At 37.9% G+C, this 23551-nt stretch overlaps 3 protein-coding genes across 4 annotated transcripts; 2 read left to right on the top strand and 1 right to left on the bottom strand.

Annotated features, from left to right (window-relative positions):
- Window positions 1-11394: 11394 nt before the first annotated feature.
- On the top strand, window positions 11395-12458 carry LOC136230515 (uncharacterized). The gene is made up of 3 exons (XM_066019597.1): window positions 11395-11673; window positions 11790-11960; window positions 12161-12458. The coding sequence occupies exons 1-3, from the start codon at window positions 11398-11400 to the stop codon at window positions 12377-12379; spliced, it is 666 nt and encodes a 221-aa protein (XP_065875669.1). The 5' UTR covers window positions 11395-11397; the 3' UTR covers window positions 12380-12458.
- Window positions 12459-14799: 2341 nt separating this feature from the next.
- On the top strand, window positions 14800-18695 carry LOC136230364 (WRKY transcription factor 1). The gene is made up of 5 exons (XM_066019420.1): window positions 14800-15101; window positions 16530-17228; window positions 17320-17467; window positions 17559-17720; window positions 18021-18695. The coding sequence occupies exons 2-5, from the start codon at window positions 16646-16648 to the stop codon at window positions 18568-18570; spliced, it is 1443 nt and encodes a 480-aa protein (XP_065875492.1). The 5' UTR covers window positions 14800-15101; window positions 16530-16645; the 3' UTR covers window positions 18571-18695.
- An 878-nt stretch (window positions 18696-19573) lies between these two features.
- LOC136230005 (scarecrow-like protein 21) lies at window positions 19574-22717 on the bottom strand. 2 transcript variants are annotated; one of them, XM_066018911.1, is made up of 2 exons: window positions 22581-22717; window positions 19574-21752 (listed from the first exon to the last, which is right to left on the bottom strand). In XM_066018911.1, exon 2 carries the CDS (start codon window positions 21644-21646, stop codon window positions 19994-19996), a length of 1653 nt encoding a protein of 550 aa, XP_065874983.1. In that variant the 5' UTR covers window positions 21647-21752; window positions 22581-22717; the 3' UTR covers window positions 19574-19993. The 2 variants fall into 2 exon arrangements, with proteins under 2 accessions (XP_065874983.1, XP_065874984.1); XM_066018912.1 differs by lacking the exon at window positions 22581-22717 and adding an exon at window positions 22405-22531.
- Between the last annotated feature and the right edge of the window lie 834 nt (window positions 22718-23551).

Raw genomic sequence — 23551 nt, 5'->3', positions numbered from 1 at the left:
CTTAGGGTTAGATTGATATCTAGCACAGTAGCATACTGAGAACTGAATGTCCGGTCTACTGGCTGTTAAGTAAAGTAGAGAGCCTATTATAACTCGATACAATTTGCTGTCTACTGACTTACCATTCTCGTCAGCGCAGAGGACAGTGTCAGTGCCCATAGGAGTGGATATTGGCTTGCAATTTTCCAAGTCATATTTCTTTAATATCTCCTTGGCATATTTAGCTTGACTGATGAAGATGCCATTCTTTCCTTGCTTTATTTGAAGTCCGAGGAAGAAGTTGAGTTCTCCCATCATCGACATTTCAAACTCAGTCTGCATTTGTTTGCTAAATTCCTTGCACATTGATTCGTTAGTTGCACCAAATATTATATCATCAACATAAATTTGAGCCAGCAGGGTATCTTTACCCTTTCTCTTAATGAATAAGGTTGTATCAGCTTTGCCCCTGACATAATTTCTAGTCAGCAGGAAACTGGTCAGCCTCTCATACCAGGCATGTGGTGCTTGCTTGAGGCCGTACAGATCCTTTTTGAGTTTATAAACGTGGTTTGGGAATTTTGGATCCTCAAACCCTGGAGGTTGATTAACATAAACTTCCTCGTTTATAACCCCATTAAGAAATGCACTCTTAACATCCATTTGGAATAATTTAAAGTTCATGTAAGATGCATATGCACATAAGATCCTAATAGCTTCTAGCCTTGCCACTGGGGCAAAGGTCTCACCGTAGTCAATACCTTCTTGCTGACTGTAGCCCTGAGCTACAAGTCTTGCTTTGTTCCTGACTACATTTCCTTGCTCATCCAGTTTGTTGCGGAAGACCCATCTTGTTCCAATGGTCTTCTGACTCCTTGGATGTGGCACTAGCTCTCATACATCATTTCTTCTGAATTGGTCAAGTTCCTCTTGCATTGCGCTCATCCAGAATTCATCTTCCTCAGCATCAGCGAAGTTCTTAGGTTCCTGAACTGAGACGAAGGCTACATTGCTGAGGTACCTCCTGAGTTGATTCCTCGTCATCAGGGTATTCCCAGCAGAATCAAGGATTGCACTTTCTGAGTGCCCTCTTGGAATCCTTATCTCTTTAGGTAGATTGATGTATTATGCTGTCTGTGTTTTAACAATCTCTGCAGAAGTAGACTGGTCAGTGAAAGTAATCTTAGGTTCACTCTTACTCTTGGTCAGCCTTTTAGTGAATGACTCAGCAGCTGGTTCTTGGTCAGCGGTTAGTGAGTGTGGATCATCCTCGGTCAGTGGCTGGTATCTACCTGCAGGGTTAGTCTCGTCGAACTCAACATGTACTGACTCTTCTAAAACTTGAGTTCGTTTATTGAAGACTCTGTATGCTTTGCTGTTTGTTGAGTAGCCTAAAAAGATAGCCTCATCAGCTTTTGAGTCAAACTTTGCTAAGCTATCTTTGGTATTCAAAATAAAACATTTACAGCCAAAGGCACGAAAGTATCCAATGTTGGGCTTTCATACTTTCCAAAGTTCATAGGGGGTTTTCTTTAATATAGGTCTAACTAGAGCCCTATTAAGAATATAGCACGCTGTGTTAACAGCCTCTCCCTAAAAATACTTTGGAAGCCTATGCTCATCCAGCATTGTCCTGGCTATTTCAACCAGAGTTCTGTTCTTCCTTTCAACAACCCCATTTTGTTGAGGTGTTCTAGGAGCAGAAAAATTATGGTCAATGCCGCTGGCTTCACAGAATTCAACAAACTTTTGGTTTTTGAATTCTCCACCATTATCACTTCGGATGTGAGCCAATTTTAGGTCTTTATCATTTTCAATTTTTCTAACCAAATTTGAAAATGTCTCAAAGGTCTCATCCTTCCTACTCAGCAAGATGACCCAAGTGTACCGAGAGAAGTCATCTACAATGACCAAGGAAAATCTTCTTCCACCCAGACTCAGCGGCTGGACTGGACCGAAGAGATCCAAGTGTAGTAATTCTAACGGACGCTTAGTTGAGACAATATTTTTGCTATGAAAAGATTGTTTGGTTTGTTTTCCAGCTTGGCAAGCGTGGCATAATTGATCTTTTTCAAATTTAAGTTCAGGCAGTCCCTCAACCAATTGCTTTCTTGCTAATTTGGCCAGGAGGTCCATGCTTACATGACCAAGTCTCCTGTGCCATAGCCAGGAATTTTCTTCCTTTGATACTAAGCATACAGTTTTTGAAAACTTTTTCTCTAAGTCTAGCATAAAGACATTATCTATGCGAGGGGCAGTTAAAATTAACTCATTTGATTTACCCTCATATATTTTACATCCAGTAGCATCAAATATAACTTTTTTCCCATTGTCACATAGCTGAGCTACGCTGAGTAAGTTATATTTGAGTCCGCTGACTAGGGAGACTGACTCAATAGTAGGATTACCTCTGATGGTTCCTGACCCTACTATCTTACCCTTTTTGTTGTCTCCAAAACTTACACTTCCTCCTCGTTTACGCTCAAACGTGATGAACTGAGTTTCATCACCAGTCATATGCCTCGAGCATGCGCTGTCAATATACCACATCTTTGACTTCTCAGCACATCTCAGGCTTACCTGCATTGTAACTAGTTACTTTTAGGTACCCAATTCTTTTTGGGTCCTTGCTTGTTAGGTGCAACAGGTAAAGCATCATATTTTATTTTATGGCGATATACATGGACAGTATGGCCATTCTTTCCACAGAAGTCACAGCTGACCTTCTGTTTAGGTTGTCTCACTGACTGGTCAGCACCCCAGTGCTGAGCATGCCAGCACACCTTTGTGGTGTGACCTTTCTTCCCACAGAAGTCACACTGGACATTCCGCAGGGGATTCCATCTCTGCTGAGTACCTTGGTACTGAGTTCTCAGAGGAATGTTTCTTTTATTTGGAACCTTTAATTGGTTCTGGATAGTTGTGACGTCCTTTCTCAGTTTCTTCGAAACTGATTGGACTTCAGAGACAGACTCATGTATGATCTTCATGTTATCATGCAAAGTTGAGTTGTCCTGAAGAAGGTATCTGAGGTCACTCAGCTTGACCTCTTCAACCTCATCACAGCGCCTGCTGAGTGCTCTAATTTTCTTATTACACTTTTTGACAAGTGTATAGAGATCACTCAGGGCATTACCCATTTCGTTTCTGAGCTGGGAAAGTGGTATTACCTCATTTGATTGCTCCTCATCATCAGATGCAACGGAGGGGTCAGTGTGCTCAGAGACGCACGGCTCAGCAAGTTCGTCAGCCATGAAGCATATCTTCGCTGACTCGGTGGCCTCAGCTTCTGTTGATGAATACTCATCACTGTCGCTCCATGTAGCCACCATTGCCTTTTTGCCGTTCTTCTTATCTTTCCTCAGCGTGGGGCAGCTCGACTTTATGTGGCCAGTTTGATGACATTCAAAGCATGTAATAGGCTTTGAGTTGTCTTTCTTGTATTTGCTGTCACTGGACTCAGCTTTATACTTATCAAACTTTCTGTAGGGCTTCTTAGAATATTTGTCATTTTTCCTGAACAGCCTTTTCATCTTCCTTGTGAACATAGCCATCTCTTCATCATCTGTTGAGCTCCCATCAGTGGAGTCAGCTTTCATGACAAGAGATTTCTGCTTCTTATCTTCAGACTTTTCCTTCACCTCGAAGTTTTTCATTGATATCTCATGGGTCAGCAACGAGCCGATGGGTTTGTCATATTTGTAGGTGGTTAAGTCCTGAGCTTCCTCAACAGCACTCTTCTTTGCTTGCCAGTCTTTAGGAAGACTCCTGAGTATCTTTTTGACTTGTTCTTCCTCAGTGAAGATCTCCCCAAGTCTCTTGAGCTCATTTATGATGTTGGTAAACCTTGCATTCATGTCAGATATGCCCTCATCATTGTTCATCTCGAACAGCTCGTACAGTCTCATCTGCTGGTTCACCTTGGACTCCTTTACTTTATTGGTTTCTTCGTAGGTGACCTCCAGCTTCTTCCAGATCTCTTGTGCCGACTCACAACCTGAAATTTTATTATATTCTGCAACATCGAGCGCACAGTGAAGCATATTAATAGCCGAAGCGTGATTTTGAAGCTTCTTGAGATCATCCTCTGTCCATTTGGCCTCAGCTTTTACAACTATTTGGCCAACCACAACTTCGACAGGTACAAATGGGCCTTGCACTATAAATAGCCAGGCACTCATATTTGTAGCCTGAATGAAATTTTTCATCCTATTCTTCCAGAAGGTATAGTTAGACCCGAAGAATAGGGGAGGCCGAGTGATGGACAACCCCTCAGGCAATATCTGAGCTGTTTGGTTTCCTAGGAGAAACCGAGTACTGTTTTCGCCCATAGTGGGGATCAGCTCAAGGTTGTTAAACCTTTTACAGTGAGCTTTTAGGCTCTGATACCACTTGTTGGTCCCTTATAATGTTACAAGTATAGTTCCAAGGGGGGGTTAGGAACTATTTAAGCTTTTTAAAACTTAGGGCAGACTTCTTTTCTTAAGAGAAAAGGTTTTAACAGCGGCGCTGAGTAAACAACAAGATACTGGCTTAGTCAACTGGTGACTAGGTCAGTTTCTTGACTTGAGTCAGGAGATAGCACTTAGAGTCTATTCCTGAGCTCAGATGTTTGATGCGCACAACTCAGCTTGACCTCTTTACTTGGTCAGTTTTTGGTTATTTAAGCAAGCAATATATATAAGGAGTTTAAGGTAAGAAATACGTTACTCAGCAGATTTATCCAGGTTCGGCTTCTAAGCCTACGTCCTGTCCCCGGAACACGTTCCGAGCTTTCGAATCCTCTACTGAGCTCTTTAAAGGTAGAGCCTCAAACCTTTTACAATCTTAGCAACTGAGTATAATAAGAGTACCTTCCTCTATACCTCTACTCAATCCTAATCTCTCGCTGAGTACTATAACCGAGTACTCAGCCTCTCCTTTCTAATCTCTAGAAATGATAAGTGTTTGTCCTAAACAATGATTGCTAAGACACCTTAGATGATTGAATAATCACTCTAGACTTTTACACAAAAGATATGAAATATAGTGTAAGATTACTTTGCTTTTTGCTTGCAGAACTTGCATAGAAATTTGGTCAGCGTAATGGCTTGATCAAGTTCTGTGTTGAATGAAGCTTTTGATGGCACTATTTATAGAGATGTCTTGAGGCATCGGTCATTTCGAATTTTGAAATAACCGTTGGAGGGAAACGGCTTCTTGTCGTTGTCATCCTGACTTGCTCAGAGCTCTCGGCTAATCAGATTTGGGTATCTTCTGTCCTCGGTCAGCTTTTGGTCAGCTCGGCAGAGTGTCTCTCCATTTATGGTAATGTCAACTAGACAGCATACTGTGTCGTTTGAACTTTACCTAAAGTGGAAACACTTTGTCTGGAAGTTTTCCTTAGCCAGCCGCTGTCTTGTACGCTTTGTCAAATCAACTCAACAGCTTCGTTCCGAAGTTGTTCCCTGAAGGTCTTCTAGATCCTTCTTCCGCTGAGTTGCGTTTTGTCCACAACGACAATGTTTTGACATTCACGGGCCGAGTTGCCTTGAACAGTTTGACTTGGGCTTTGACTCTTGTATTGAGCTTGGGCCTTTTAATCCTTATGTCTTATAAGCAATCTTTAACTCAACATTGAACAAACACATTAGTAGAATTAAATCAAAGCATTTAAACTTAGTGTGTTTAGAATATGTTTTTAATTATAGTTAAACAATTTTGTCAAATCAAAATTATGTGGAAAGGTGTTTCAACAAATAGGTATACCAAAAAAGGAACTGATCGAATCACGGGTTTGATGGGAGCAGTTGGAGCTGAAAGTGATTGAAGACTTATTCAGATTTACCTGTTGCCCAGATGCCAGTTCATATCGTTGGAGACAGTCTTTGATTGTTTGACTCTCATCTGACGTGGCTCTAAAGAAGAGATAGCAATCATCAGCGAATAGAAGATGAGAAATTGGAGGGGCATTCCGAGCGACACGGCAGCCGTGTATCAGACCTTGGCTCTCTAGAGCCGATAGAGAGGCAGACAGGCCTTCAGCACAAATTAAGGATAGATATGGAGAGATAGGATCGCCCTGTCTGAGTCCCCGGTGGGGAATGACGATATCTGTCGATTGAGAGCCATTAATAAAATGATAACGCGGCTTAGTAACGCATTTCATAACAAGTTGGACCCATTTCTCTGCAAATCCCATTTTCAACATCATTTTCCTGAGAAAATCCCATTCAATCCTGTCGTAGGCCTTAGCCATATCCAGTTTCAGGGCTACATAGCTAACCTTGCCCTGTGTCTTTCTTTTCAGATAGTGATTTACTTCAAATGCAAGCATCACGTTATCAGTAATAAGCCTGTCAGGGATAAAGGCACTCTGTGCTGGGGAGATGATACTCGGGAGGACCTTCTTAAGTCTGTTGGCAATAGCTTTGGATAGAATTTTATAGATAACATTACATAGTGCAATAGGACTAAATCAGCAACATACCGCGGGGTGTTCTTCTTTGGGATAAGAATTAACGAAGTGTCATGCAATTCATCCGGAAGGATACCATCATTTAGCCATTGTAAACACGAAGCCATGACCTCTGGACCCACCAAATCCCATTGTTTCTGGTAAAAGCAAGGGTTAAAACCATCTGGTCCCGGGCTTTTGTTCGGGTGCATTGCAAAGAGAGCTATTTTGATTTCTGGGGCAGTGAACGGCAAACATAGCTGTGCATTTTGGCTTACTGTAATACATGGCATAATATGTCGGAGTATCAGATCAGAATTGCTGCCGTTGGATGTGAAAAGATCCTTGTAGTAATTAAAAATTAGATCTTCCACCCCATTGTACCACCCAACCCATACACTAGAGGTATTTAGAAGCCGAGACAGACAATTCCTCTTCTTTCTATTATTTGCCGCTGCGTGGAAAAACTTTGAATTCACATCCCCTGAAGCCAACCATTGCTTTGTCGCTCTCTGAGCCTAGTAGAGCTCCTGCTGATGAAGCGCAACATCAAGACGGCTGCGGACAGCAATCAGTTCATGCTGCGACCTACGATAATGTCGATACCAGAGCTGAGCAATCTGTTTTCTGAGCTGATGCATTTTTTCACGGAATTGCCTTCGCAAATCTTCTCCCCACGCAAACAGCCGCTCTTCGCACTGTTTCTGACGCTGCAAAATATCAGTCGCCAAGTAGCTGGTCCAAGCATTATGAATTCGAGTCTGACATCCCTCCTCGACAAGCCAAGCATTTTCGAACCAGAATTGTCTCACGTTATTCTGTCTTGGAATGAACAGCTGAAGGACTAACGCTGTATGGTCGGAGCAGTGAGCTTCTTTGTTTTGGACCTGCGCCCCCAGAAATAAATTTAGCCAGTCAAAATTTGCTAAAATACGATCCAATTTTTCTTCCACGAAACCGCTAGAGCCTCTGCTCTTTTCCCATGTAAAAGGGTAGCCAAGCATCTGAACCTCGAGTAAACCACAAGCTATAACCGTATCCTCGAAGCCCTTAAGTAGAGGAGATGGATGACGGTTGGCCCCGCGCTTTTCTGCCTGAGAAACCATGTCATTGAAATCCCCAGCAATTACCCAAGCCCTTTGATGAGACGAAGCAAACTGCTTCATCAACTGCTAAGATTCCTGACGACGACCTCTCTCAGGAGGACCATAGAAACCGGTTAATCGATACTCCGGCAAACCTTGAATAGTAATGCAAACATCAATAAAATGATTAGAGTAACCAAGCAAACGGACAGTATTAGGGAGCTTCCATAGAAAGGCTAAGCCTCCACCATTATTCACAGGATCAATGAAAAACATGCCAGAATAACCAATCTTTCTTTTTATTAATTCAACTTTTGCTCGCTTACATTTAACTTCCATCAAGAAAACAAAATTTGGCTGAAACCTGGACACGAGGTCCACTAACATGCGGACTGTGCGAGGGTTGCCAATTCCCCGACAGTTCCAGCTAATAGTACTCATGGCTCTATGTGAGCCTGAGTTTCAGGTCCCACCATATTTTGATCCTGTCGGGGCTGACCCCCTATAGTTGCCACGGATGAAGAGGGTGGCTGATCCTGACGCCTCCTTTTCACATCAGAAAATTCAATACCATCAGCACATTCATTACCCGTATTTCCTTCGTCTGAGCCTGTATCAAGGTTTTTATTATTACCGCGGTTCAGAACTGATGTGGATGGGGGAGCTCATAGAATTGAGTGCAGCGGCGGGACTGGTGGCGGAACAGTACTGCCAGACGTGATACCAGAAGCCGGGCTAGGAGCTGGGGGCGTTGGTAAAAGATTTATTTGTTCTTGCTATGTTAAATAATTAAAAAGAGGTAAATAAATAACTTATATTGACTAATTTTTTTTAATAAAGGAACCAATCTTAAACCTATTTTTTTAACAGATTTTAAACATGTTATTACTATTAAGACTTAGAAGAGACTAATATGAAGATTAAACCATTATTAGATAACAGAGACTGTTTCTATAACTATGAAAAAAAATGTGCAATCTAATTACAAAGTAATCATATGGGCCTATAAAAAAAAACCATACTAATATGGGGGGATCAATACAAAATGGAAAACATTGCATGAAATATAGAATATAATACTCATCTATAATCACATCAGATCCAGAACATCACCTAGTAATGCATTTCCAACATCATTTTTTTTAATCAGAGGAGGGTACATACATTATAAAGAACATGACATATATAATAGAGTATCAATTTTTGTTACTCTTGATTTGGAAATTAGCCTATTTTTTTTTTTTGGTAAGAAGGGAAGGAAAAAAACAAACAAACAAAAACCTAACCCGGGATCAGTCTAGGAAGACTGACCCCAATCCTATCCTCAAGAAGAGAAGATAACAGAAAAGAAGGAGGAACGGAAAGGGTAGAAACACCTAACATCCCCCCATGCCCAGCAGCTGCCAAGCGATCCGCCACGCGGTTTTGCTCCCTATAAATATGGGAGAAGGTAAGAGAATCGAAGGCAGGACGAAGCCTCAAGATGGCTTTAATGAGATTCTGACTCTTAAGACAAACAGCCTGTCTATCCGAAATCCTGTTGATAGCCTCCAAATTGTCAGACTCCATCGAAAGTCTTTTAACACCCATGCGAATGGCGAGTTTAATGCCAGACAAGATCCCCCAGAGCTCCGCAGTAAAGGAGGAGCCCGTACCTAAGTTATGGGTAAACCCAGTCAGCCAGGCGCTACCAGCATCCCGAAGAACTCCACCAGCAGCAATTCTGCCATTACTAAAGCAGGAGCCATCCGTATTCAACTTGACAACCCTTTCCCTGGGCTTCCTCCAACCAACTAACTGGACCTCTTTAACCGGGGAGGGGTGAACCAGGGGCTCTCCTTCAAAACTCTTTGTAATAACAGAGAGTTTTTTCGAGAAGGAAATTAGCCTATTAATAGTATGTAAAAATGCTAAATTAAAGATGTAGCATAAATATATTAAATTTCACTCAAGGAATCATATACATATTGGATGATATAACACAAAAATTTTAATTTATTTTATTCGAGAAGAAATTGCATAACCAGACAAAATAGTATAATCTGATAATGCAGGCTTACAATAATTTAGCTAAATGAACTATATAACACATATCAACTACACTTATAAAACATTTAAGTCCAGCAGTTGTTGAAAAGAAGCCGGACCAAGCAATAAGGGCAAAACTAGCTATTAACCTCAGTAAATCAGTATCTGCAACCATAGTAATTAAGAATAATAAAAAGTTATAAGAAATGACAATAGTAATTATATCTGTTTATGCTAAAAAAAACCAAGCCATGTTTCACAAACATTTACTTTTTCCATGATTGATAATGCAAAACAAAAATAGAAAAAGGGAATAGGTTTGCATAAGAAAACAATGTGTAATTTGGTTAAAGATTCAGCTTTGCATCAGACAGTAAATCTCACCTGTAGCATGAAAATGAGGAAATGTGATTAAGGATGAGTAACATCTTATGGTTGCTCGAGGTTCTATCAATTTTGCATGAAGCTCATTAGTTATTATTACAACTATTCAAATTGATCTAAAAATGAGAGGAATTGTGATTAAGGATTTCAATCAAGATAGATAGTGATAACCCCATCTTCAATTATAGGAACTGCTCAATCACTTAAGGCTTTTCAGTTGGAAAACAGATGAAATTGAATTTCATAAGAAAATCGATAGGGTAAAAGAAAGTGATTGAGCAGATGCAACATTGAACCAACATTAAGATAGGGATATTTTGCCAAGGTTAGTAAATGCTCAGATTTATTAACACAGTGCATATTATTTGTTGATATTTTATCAACTAACCCTTAATTTTCGAATAGAATTCGGAATGAAAATGAAGTTTAAATTTCAATTTAACAGTCAAAATTATCAACATCAAATAAAAGGAGAATCAGAGCATAACAAAGACTGGAAAAAATCAACAAAATGAAAGAATAACAAACATTCAGATAGCAACATCGATCTCTGAAATCACCGCATGTTAGTATTAGATCACCGCATGTTAGTATTAAACTGCAAACACATGAGGATATTAATGATTCAAAATAATGAAAACGATAGGGTTTGAGAATTACAGGCAGACCTGATCAAAATAGCAGACCAATGTGAAAATTATATTTGAGATTGAAAGCATCTGCAACATACAAATGGACTCTGAAGGAAAGGGACGTGAAACTCTTCTTTGGAGTTGTAGATTACGGTCTGGAGTTGTAGATTACGGTTATTTCAATAGATAATACAGAACAACATATAAAGAGATAGATAATGCAAAACTGACGAGCAATTTATAAAAAGTGCAGTTTACAAAAAAAAAAACCTCAAGATAAACTGCTTTCCAGTGCAGTTTTTAAAAAATAAAACTCAAAGATAAACCGCTTTCCTGCATTTGACACATCAGCAAACATATACTTTAAGAATGGCACATGGCAAATCTGTCTACAGATATATAGTATAGAAGTATAGATGCTAACATGTAATTTTTACAAAATTTAAGATTATTTTAGTGTTAGCATCAATCGTGATGAGAAGTTTTTGCTACTTTCAATTTCAATCTCCACGTCTTTCTCAATTTTAGGTTATCCACTTTTGCGGACTCTATCCTCAAACTATCTTCGTTTTGAACAGTTTCAGACTCTTTTCCAAACAGAAATAGTTATCAAATAGCCACATTTTTTTTTATTTTAGAATAGGATGAGGACTCAATTGATGATGTTTATTTAGTTCGGAGACCTAATTGATGATTTAGATAGTTTAAAATCGAAATTAACTATCAAGCTTTAGTTTAGGGAGCCAAATGAATAACAACGTCCGTATATCTATCATTATTTGGATTGATTAAAAAAAAATGTAAATGCATATATTATAAAAATGGATAACCTTTTATCTATTACCGAAAATAAATGTTGGAAAAGGAAAGTGGAGTGCGCATTTGCATTTCTGTGCAAGCAGAAGTTGTGAAGATGCAGGCTAATGCCTTGCTGCTTCCATGGAGCCCCTGTGCGCAGATCAGACCCAACAATAGCTCCGTCCTTCGCCCGTCCTTACAATATCAAGCTCAGTTTTTGTCGCCACCCTACATTCTACCAAAATTAACAACCTTTTCTCTCAACTGCTCCCTCAATCAACAAGGTCTCCCTCAAGATCAACAGGGCAAAGGATTTTGGAACCAGTGGAAGGTGAGATTATGGTTCTTATTCGGATTAATTGCTATTAAATTTTGCGAGATTAATGTAGTTTATACCATAATTTCGTGGAATTTAAGTTTAAAAATCCATTTGGATATGATATGTAGGTAAATTCAGCGGAAATGCGTTCAAAAGTGGCAAAGCTTGGATTAGCAGCTGTTCTTGCTTATGGGTTGTTTGATGCCGTTACTTATACCAGTTTCTTTGTGTTTGCCTTCCTTGGCTATGAGAAGAGTACTGGCAAGAATCCTGCTGCCAATCTCCAAGCTCTATTAGGGGTAAGATTACCTTTAACTTTCCTTTTTTTTTTAATGTACAGTACCTTAGATTCATTCATCAAAATTCAGTTTGCTTGCCTTTCATTGCTATATCAGAAGAAGACGTTGTTAGTTAATAGAAACTTGAGTTGATTTGGAGTATACTTAGGAAACAGAAGAAGACCTAAAACTGAGTTTGTGTTGTTAAATTGAAATCTCAGATTGTAATCTTGATGTGGAGTGGGAACAACATCACAAGACCATTTAGAGTGGGTGGAGCAGCTGCATTAGCACCTGTCATTGACAAAGGATTAAGAAAAATTCACAAGTATTTAAACTTTCCAAATGTTGCATACGCATTTGCTCTTGTTGTCTCAATTATAGCTGCCTTATGTTTAACTGTTGTTGCCTTGCTCATCCTTTCAAGATGGGGAACATGACATTATCATATCACTCTATTTCATTCAAACTGTCCTTTTCTTTTCTGATAAGCAACAAAACAAAACAATGGATTCTTCATGAATATATCTCTTTATGATATCACTAATTCTTGTTTGTTTTTGCACACTTCAAAGCAAATAACTGATTTGATTTTACCAATTGAATTATGCATATCAGCTACTCAATTTATTACCAAAACTAAAATAAGGCTCTACTCATGTGTCTAATATAATAACATAAAATAAATAATATCATTATCTCATCTATTAATGCATTGCGAGCTAATCTAGTGTTGTGTTGAGATTAATGATGAATTTTATGCTTTTTCCTAAGAATATAAAGTGTATGCATGCAGAATCATGTTTCAGTCTGAAGAATCAATCTCTATGGTATGAAAAATTTGGAACTCTTCATCTACTTCAAATTGAAATTGAAATTGGTGATCGCTTCCTTCTGCTCCCATTAAAGGAATCAAACAGACCTCCTATCTCCATCTCCATTTCCCTTTTCATGTTATTTTCATCCATAAACCTGGAAAATCCATCCAAGATCAACATTACCTTCAGTTTCTTAAAGATAATGTATCAAAAAATGGCTAAAAATATGAAATGCACCATACCATGTGTTAAACCTCACTCTCTAATGTGATGTAAAGAGGGGTTAAGAGAAACAAATAGTTGAAGGTTTCGACCCTAAATCAACAAAGATAATTTTTAAGCTCAAAGGAGTAACTTTCAATATGATTTGATAAAAGATTCATCACATTACATAGAGAGATGAATTTAAACCCCTCTAATCTAAAGGGTAAAACTACATCAAAGTTCAAATACATAAAAGCCTAACACACAAAAAAAAAAAAAGTAATAATAAGGATAAAAGTGTGAATTATATAAAATAAATAAAATTTAGGTCCTAATTGTAATTAACGGAAAAAAGAAAAGATAAAAATAATAATAAATAAACTAAAATATCCAAAATAAGAAATCTAACTAAAAAGTAAAAAAAGAGGGGGGAGGGATTCATGGTTGCCCATTACGCTCAACTAAAAAATGCATAGACCATTTGGGACATCCACCTAAAGGATTGGTCAGTGACCCTAAATTCTATTGCACTTTCTCGCTTTGTTTTTCAATCCCTCAAGGTTTTACGTTGTGTTTCCGAACTTTCCGAATCTTCCAATAGTTTTCGATTGTCCTTTTGAATGCCATTTTCTGGATCAATAAATTCGTTATGATTTTCGATGCTCTCATGTTGCTTCGATTTGAACCTTTTTACTTGAGTCATCCCATTTACATGTTTTTCATTTTTAGTCCACTTGATACCTTTATCATACACTTTATCTTGAAAAGAACTTAAGTTCAAGTTGGTAAAGTATGTATCCGTTTTGAACAAACTCAAAGCTTTCATATTGAACAAAAGTGTCATTGTTTCCAACCACTTCGGGATAACAGCTTGATAAGCATTCATCTTGACATACTTCTTCCACTCTTCACCAACATCGAATGGAATGTTACGGTGAAGTTTGTCAAACCACTCCTTAGCAATCTTATGAGCACTCTTCAAAATCTCTACATTATTTTGAGTGAACCAACCGCAAACCTTCTTATCCTCCGCTTCACTAACTTGGATACTACTCTGCTCATAGCCGACATCAAATGGAATGTCTCGTCGACACTTTTCAACCCATTTCGCGGCGATCCCATAAACACTCTTTGAAGCTCCTATGTTGCTTTGAGTTGACCATCTCTCTTCACTAACTCAAACATTATTCTACAACTCTTGGATTGCTCTCATCTTCTCTTTATCCACTCGATACCATTCCCACTCACCAAATGCCACAATAACATCAAGCTCCTCACTACAAGGTTACATTTCATAGCATCCACATAGAGTTGATGCTCTCTCAACATATCAAACATAGTTTCCAGTACAAACATTTCAACAAAGTACACAACAAGTTCAGATTTTATCGATTGGTAGATGAATTTCTAGTATCAATGACATTTCTGTCACATTTATAGATCGTTCTGCGAATGAGGGTGACTTATTCTTTAACTAGGTCTCATTCCTTGTCAAAACTTGTGGAGTGCAGTACTGTCCCTCCAAATTTTATTTTACATTCTTTGTATATCGATTCCGTTTAATGAAACTTATTTTTCTTAAAAAAAAAAAAATACTAGTGTCTGGTTTTAAAGTTTAAAGGGTATAATAAAAGTAAAGAAAACGTTAAAGGAGCATGGGTGTAATTTAGCAAAGGTTAAATTCCGCGGCGCTATATTCGTGGCATCTTACAGCTTCATTAGATCCTTATTCGCAGATCCCCATCCAACGTCTCACACGCAATACGAAACACACAGACATGTCAGTACCCACCACCCAATCGCTACTCTTTAACCACACCAACAAAACTGATTTTATTCTTCTACTGTTTCTCCCCACATTCAATCACTCCCTCTGCTCTTCTTCTTCTTTTTCTCCTCTCTTTCTTTCTCTCCTCACTTCCTGATTATGGATTTGACCTTAATTTCACTTCTGTGAGCCCCGAAATCCTCGCGCTTAGCTAAACTACCAATCTTTTACTAGCCATAAGTTGTTCGGGGCTTTGATCGGACTCCGACGTGATCCACGCCTCCCGATTTAGCATGGACGCGAGTCCACCTGATCATCCTGTTCTGGGGTTTTTTCTTTCTAACCTCGAAGCTGTAGACTCGTCTCTTCATGGTATTTCTTTAGATATAGATGTCCGGTTTCTCTTTCCTTAATTTCTAGTATGATTTCGAAATATTCTTCTAATATAATTGCGGCCTGACTGTTTTGTTCTGTTAATTGATTTCGATTCGCTGTTTATTAGTTCCGGAATTTGGAGCTACCAGTCACTGCTATATGGTGTTTGGCTGCTGAGAAATGTGACAAAACGAACAGTAGTTCAATTTTTAAGTCTAACACTGGCTTTAATTAGCTGAGATGAATCATTTGCAAAAATAAGAAAAAAAGCACTTTGATTTTCAATTCTCTACTTTTGTTACTTTTCTAGGCATTAAAAAAAAACACTTTTTCAGTGTTCCTCTTGGTTGCGGGGGATGTAACTACTGAATTAGATGCATAGTACTTAAAATTACACGTCTTAGACGATCTGAATGCTCTTTTACTGTGTTGGAAATATACTCTGGTTTAGGATGAAAAAATAAGTCCATAAAATTAGATCATTGGGAGTCTCTGGTTTCAGTATTTTGATCAAATATTGGTTCAGGCCTATTTTATGGTTGTCACTAAAGATCCATGGGGAAATTTTTATTTTACACTCCAAAACCGGTTGGCTCCAAAAAGTAAATTTAACGATAATAACTTGAGTGGACATAAACTATTGGAGTGGGATAATCATTTCCAAGATGAATTTATTTTCATAAATTTGGTCATATGAAGAATCAACTACACCCAAATTTACTTTTAACATGTGAAATTAATATCATGGGAAATTGGATATAGAAGTTTGGGAATCAGTAATACTCAAAAGACATAAAAGCATGTATGTGCGTTTAACTGACAATCCATGTTATTGTCAGAAAGCAAGTAAGGTGATTTACTAGAAAGAAATTAAGGTGACAGTGACCAAATTATAGAGAAAATAGAAGTTCAATATTCAAATTGAAATAAATTGATCTTTAGATTTGCAGCTGAATTTTTGGTCTGAGCTTTAATGATAAAGATCTAATCGTATTGATAGAGTTACAATTATGGACACCATGTAATCTGACTTGTTGATTTGAAGAACTGAGAGTTGCCTTGTGCTGAATTTGAACTTGATAAGTAAAGCTCATCATTTGTCTTGGTTTGGATGAAATACTCTAGAAATAAACCACCTGCTAGCTGTTTGGAGTGGCTCTTGATTATACCTAAAGTTTTGATCAACCAGGAAACAAGCAAACTGATGCAGTGTAATTTAATAAATATGAACTTACTTACAGATGCCAAAGTTATTCATAAGATTACATTATATGAAATAAACATTTCTAAGGCTTCTTTTTTATTTGGTTTACAATGTCTGTAAACTTTCATGAACTCAGAATGGTGACTTTTTATTTGCATAGGTAGATTATAATAATGCTTTTTAAGAGGGAGTAAAATTTGAACCATTTGATGCTTCTTCAGGTATGAAATGCCAGCAGCATCTAGGACTAGTTCAAATTTGTGGTTGATTGCAGCAAGCCAGCAACAGCACCCGTAGACAATCTTATTCTCTTTCTGTTATAACTTCTTAAGATCACATGGTTTCTTCAGGAGAAGATCCAGATGCATTTGCTTCTGGTGAATTGCATAAAAAGCAGAGCCCAGATAATGGTAAACACACGATCCAACAAATTGATGATACTGGAATTGACAAGTCACAAATTCCAGAAGAAGTCACTCCTGTTAAATCTGAGAAGTCTCTACAGGATCCTGTTGTTGGGCTCCATATATCAAAGTTGGATAAAGAAGGAAGTATTTCCTCCATAACATCAGGTAAAGTCCCGCAAACTCCTGGAACTATTTCCAGTGCCTTGCAATCTGGTCAGTCAGGAAGATCTCCTATTATACGCGAAAAAGTATCGGAGGATGGATATCATTGGCGAAAGTATGGGCAGAAACTTGTCAAAGGAAATGAATTCATTAGAAGCTATTACAAATGTACCCATCCAAGCTGCCTGGTGAAAAAGCAGTTGGAACGTTCACAAGATGGCAAGATTTCAGATATTGTTTACTTTGGTCATCATGATCATCCTAAACCTGAACTCCATCTTCCGCAAACTGTTGGCCTAGTGTTACCAGTTGAAGAAAAAGCTGATGAGCCTTTGTCAATAGGAAAAGGAGGTGATTGAGGAACTATAACCGATTTTTACTCTCTTTTTAGTGATAAGTGACATATTTTAACCTTATTAATAAACAAAATAATACAATGCAGAAGCTTGTTCACCTCATCAACTTAAGTCATCAACTACCTCTCAGATTTCAACAGTTGCATCAAATGAAGATGTGAAAGATGTGCTGCCAGAATCAAATAGGATAAGAGATGAGGTTCATGATGATGACATGGTTCCCTCAAAACGACAGTATGTTAATAGAACAGCTGCATGCAGTTTTACTTCACTGGTTATTTTTATGAACTAACCCTTGTTCTTGTTTTGCCCATAAATTAAACAGGAAGAAAAGCATCCAAAATATTGAATCAACTCATGTAGATAAGCTTACTGCTAGCGAACCACGTGTTGTTCTTCAAACTTTAAGTGAAGTTGATATTGTGAATGATGGGTATCGTTGGCGTAAATATGGGCAGAAAACGGTTAAAGGGAATCCAAATCCAAGGTAAATGTCAATTATTTATCTTATGATACTCATTCAAATGGTTAGGCTCTTGACGTATGGTTACAACTTACACCAGCATTCTCGTCTTCTTGGTTACAACTTACAGATACATTTAGAGAACAGTCTAGTGTTAGTAACAAATTCAGAACAACTTACAGATACATTTAGAGAACAGTCTAGTGTTAGTAACAAATTCAGGAGTTATCTTCGTGTTACTTTCCAGGGAGAGCAATCTCCCTTATTTGATGTCATATAATATTTAAGCACTGTAGTTAATCCAGTTGTCTGTGCATCATGTAGGAGCTACTACAGGTGTTCAAGCCCTGGATGCCCAGTTAAGAAACATGTGGAAAGGGCATCTCATGACCCTAAAGTAGTTATAACCAGTTATGAGGGACAACATGATCACAATATGCCTCCTTCAAGGACTATAACTCAAAATGCAAGTGGTCTAAACCACAATGGTGACTCAGGCTCAAAACCAGAGCCAACTGATGTGGTCGAGGCTAAAAGTTTGAGTCCCTGTGGAAACTCCAATGAGCAACTGAATAGCTCTTTAACAGGTAAACCTAAAGCAGGTGATATTTGTGGTTCGGATGCTGCTACCTTTTCAAACGAGATACAGGATCGGAAATCAAATGCTGCAGAAGGAAACAATGCTACTGGAACAGGCTCAGTCGTGAATAGCAGTTCGGTTTCTAAGGGTAGATCAGATGAGCAGAATGATGATGAGTTGAGAACTGAAATGAAAGTGAATTGTACTGCTTGCAGCGCTCAAACTATTACTCCAGGTCTTGAGAGTAATCCAAATGAACAACACATAAAGAATGCAGAGCCTGTTCAAAGTTGATTGAAATAGATTCATTTCTAGTAGCAGATGGGATGATGCTAGATTCAGTCATGTAAATTATTACACTAGATCAAATCACTTTTACAGATGACTTATCTAATAGTATTAGGTATACTCATTTTTTACTGCTTCGTTTTGCAGCTATCCGCCATGCATATATAATTTTCACAGAAAAATTTGTTCTGGCTGAGATGGAAATGTCATAATCTTATTTTTGCTTGTTAATTTAACAAAATTTCGTTATAAAAAAAAAAAAGGGGCGGTCCGGTCGCATTACGCGTCCCCGCTGAGCGAGGGTCCGGGGAGGGGTCCCACCACAAGGGTGTACTGGGGGCAAGCCTTCCCAGGCCGCCCGTGACCTCTTGGTCACACGACAACAACGTTTACCGTTGCGCCAAGGCTCGCCCTCAACAAAATTTCGTTATATAGCCTTTTAATTTGGTAATCTTTAGTTCATGTATTTTTATGATTATTGAAATATATGAACTACTTAGGGGTGTGATGCATGCTTAATGGTGCAATTAACGAGGTTAAAATACAAAATCTAATGTAGCCATCGTGAGTGATGTTGGGATGGAAAATGTTCTTCAAAATGATAATGAGACGGGAACGATCCTAAAGAATGTCAATAGGGCATGTATAGTCTATTTTTAATACATGTATGAGTTTTAAAGTCGTGAGAGTAAGTTGTATTTGAATCAAAACGGGATGAGAAAGAGTTATTGAGATATAATAATAAAGTGTATTATTAATACATGCACAGAGTTAGCTTACCAAAACGAATAACATTTACATTATAAAATTTTATAGTTTATGAGCTTTGAAAAGTTATAGTTTAATTTTAGCTTGATATCTACATTTCAACTTGTCTAAAAGCTTTCATTGCTGCTCACCACATGAATTTTAGGTGATCAATAAATAATTTTTAAGCAAGTTCAGAGAAGTTTTTAAAATATACAAGGACAAGTATACAGTTACAGTTACTTTTCTGAAAAAATAAAGATGCTAAAGATATATTAGAGCTTTAGTATTGGAAGAAAGGCAGGCGGTGGAAGGCAAATAACTTGCACTTCCAACATGAGTTAGTGGAAAGCAGAGAATCTTTGCTCTAATAAAGTGAGAGAGAGCATAGATAATATCTAACATTCCATTGGGAAACTTGAACGGTTACAGAATAACATTTGGGAATCCAATACCTAATCCTCTCACTCTTAGAATGTGAATACAATCTAGCCATTTAAAAGCACCAATTTCTAGTTTACTTCTCCCTACAAGGTGCAAGGCATTGAATATGGTGGCCTCAACACCTTACCATATTTAGAATAAAAAGTACACAGCTGAGGCCACCAAAAACACTACAAGATCAAAGGGTGAAATAAAAGATTAAAAACGAAAATAAAATAAAATAAAGTGGACAAAGTTTTCATTTCCATGCACAGGATGCCACCAAATCTCTGTTCATCCATCCAAGATATAGAGCTCCATCCCTTTCTTCAAGCCTGTATTTCTCACAGTAATTCTCTAACAGACCTTTAATTGTCCCATTTACTAAGGAGCTTAATGGGTATTGACTAAACCCAGCCATTCTGAACCTTGACCTCCACTTCCCAAGCAGCTCGTGTCGTTCTACTCTTTCCATTCCCTCACATGCTATTATGTTAACAACATCCCTTGCTAGGCAATGCTGCTCAACATTGATCCTCTCCCTGTGCTCTCTCGGGAGAGTTGCATCAATTGATTCGAACATAGCCATATAATAGTTTAGCGTCTCAAGGAACCGCGGGAAGAATGCTGCAGTATTCGTATTCGATTCCTGCTCAACAAGGGTTACTACCTTCGGAGACATGCTCTTAACCAGCCTCAGTAGTCGGTCTCGATGATTTTGAGTGCTCACACTTTCATCCGGCAAGTGGTGAAGCATAAATGCGAAATTCACAGCCAGGGCTTCCCCGGCTTGAATGCCAAGGTCTTTTATCTGAACCTCACAATCTGGCATGGCTGCAGCATGAAACTCAAATGGGACCTTAAATAACTCAGCAAGCTTCGCTAACCTCTTTCCGACAATATTAAGTCCTCCTCCTCGAGCATAAGCAGATGTTGAATCATCTATACCTGTAATCCGGATGTGAGGTGGCCCACCAGGTCTACCAGCGAACGCCTGGATCAAAGTAACCCACTGACTCCCTTGTCCGATTTGGAAATCAATGATGTGAACCTTGTTTTCATCCTTCATGGCTTCTGCAATAGCACCATTTGCTGACATGTATCCGAACTTGAAATAGGGGCACACCTCATAAAGGATATGCATGTAAGAGAGCAAATCAGCACTCTCCGGTTCTTTGCATCTCAAAGCTTTGTAGATCGAACTCCCCGAAGAGGCCAGTCGAGCAACAAGCCCTTCCAACATGTATGCACCCAATCTTTGCATCGGTTCGCCAGAAACTGAAACCATTCCTCTCAATTCATCCATTAACCATTGTGCCATCAATAGATCATTATCCGACACTGCTTTGGCGCAGGCAATTAGAACAAGTTTAAGGTCCCCTCTAGAAATTGCCTCCATAACTTGTCTACAGCTATCCATCTCGGGTGAATCATTGCTCGTCCCATTCTGAAAGGTGCTTTCGATGCTGTCAAAGATTCCAGAATCAGGACCCAACAAATCACTTTCTAACTCCCGCAACTTGTTTCGAAAGTCATTAGCATCATCTGTTATGCAGGAACCACTTATTGGAGAGCCGTAGTTATTGTCAGGAGAATGGTGTGGATCACATGGATAGGAATGGGAGTCTTGCTGCGAGATGGGGCTTCCAGTCGGAGAGAAACTAACAGTTGAGGGAGAGTTGTAAGCAACATTAACATATGTCCCATTTGCTGAAGATGACTCCAAGGTGCAATATTTTTCGTGCGAATTCAAAATGGATAAATGACTACCTTGGCTGCTGCCATCATAGTGCAGCTGGTGGTCTAAAGTTTGGAACTGAGGCATACAGTAGGACTCAACATTCTTCATTGGCTGGTACAAGAATCTGCTCGACATGCCTCCTCTACTTCTGAGGTGGTCCGGTGCTTGCATTGAACTTTAATCAGTATACCAGACCAGGCGTAATCTAATCTCAGCCAGATCACTTCTTTAAATCTAGACGAGATCTCTGCCGTTTGAAGCTAAGTAACAACATAATCTGTGACAAGATGAGCAAAAGAAATTAATAAAAACAAGAGAGAATATTGATGATAATAAGCACTCAAGAAATGCATAGACAGCAGTTGTTCATATTCATATAATAGGAACTGAAATTCCAAAGTTAAACCCCATTTCTATAACCGAAAGAGAAGCAGTTTGACATAGGATAGGATATGATTGAGATTCAGACCAATTAAGAGCTAGTTATGGAGGCAGTGATAATAATAATACAATACAATACAAGAGGGGTTGGCTATATTACAGATTAGACATAGTTGTGAAAGCTCCAGCATCTCATTCTCATATCAAGGAAGGAAGATATTTATTTAAGGCTCAACCATATAGTAATAGTACTTACTAAACCTGATTTGCTAACTACTTCCTACTTCTTCTTACCTACTAATTCCACTGCTAAAAGAACATCATAATCAATACCTATCACCAGAAAAAACACAGAATTGAGAAGACACAACCATAAAATTGTTTCAATTTCTTCTCTGGACAACATCATGCAACTTAATTTTGAGGTCCACTTACACATTTTTGTGTGAATTAAGACCAAAATGTTAAGATTTGGGTCATAAAAATGACAAGAGACCCCAAACAACCATCATATGAAAAAAACTTAACTTTGCAAAAAAGGGATGGACCTTGCAAACATTAGATAAAAATCCCATCTAAAACAGATCCAGAAGCAACCCAATTCTAGCAATAGCATATCATCCATGGAAATTCATTTTCTGGGTAATATATTTCCAAGAAAAACAACAAACTTGGAATCCAAACAGAGAACAAAAAAGAAACAAGAAAAAGAGGTGAAATTTACTCTGTTATTCCAATAATTTGACATGGAAAATGTAAATAAAGCCACTTTGGTTTGAGAAATACTCAGGCTTGTAGTTGCAGTGGGTGTGGGTGAGATAGAGAGAGATGACAGAGTGTAGTAAGAGAGAGAGATCAGAGGATTAATTCATATATTTATTAGTAATTAATTTTGTGTTAAAGTAAGAAAATACTCATTATTAAAGGTAAATTGCACAAATAGTCACTAAAGTTTACAATCAGGTCAGTTAACTTCATTTTATTTTAATAAAAATCACTGAATTTTATTTTTTATTATTTCAATAAAATAATTCTAATCAATTCATACAAAAATAATAATTGGAATAATGGCTTGTAACCCACCCGGAAAATAACTCTGTTTGTTTGTACACATAGCCAACCATACAACGTGACAATTAAAATAAATAAAAATATATATTTTTGTTTCTTTAAATAAAAAAATAAAAAAATAAAAATTTATATTTTTATATATTTTTTTGTTGATAGTTGAATTAATTGAATAATAAATAATATTTTTTTTGTGTGTAATTTGATTGATAATATTATAATTTTTTTTAAGAATAAAGAATATCATTAATGAATCAAAGAATTAAAGAACATCGTTCTGGATTACTGTCAAAACAAAAGAAGGACAATAGTTCCAGTATGAAGGACTAGCATGGTTCCGGACCGTTCTTGCAATGCAATAGACAATCTAGTTTGCTTGTCGCGGAATATGATTAAAACAAATTTCCTCGATACAACTAGCCAGGTTCTGGCATTATAAGTTAATCACTTCAACAAACAGAAATAATTTTATTAAAAATAAAAATTTAATAACTATACTTCGTTTAAACTAATTCCTATTATAGTCTCAATCTATTAATAATTAATTATTAATAGAAAAATGATAATGGTATAATTTTTTTTTTTTACATCAATGGTCTACCGCAAGAGTTATCCTAATTCGAAACT

This window comes from Euphorbia lathyris, chromosome 5 (assembly GCF_963576675.1).
Source record: "Euphorbia lathyris chromosome 5, ddEupLath1.1, whole genome shotgun sequence".
NCBI lineage: Eukaryota > Viridiplantae > Streptophyta > Magnoliopsida > Malpighiales > Euphorbiaceae > Euphorbia > Euphorbia lathyris.
This window is presented reverse-complemented; position numbering and strand designations above follow the sequence as displayed.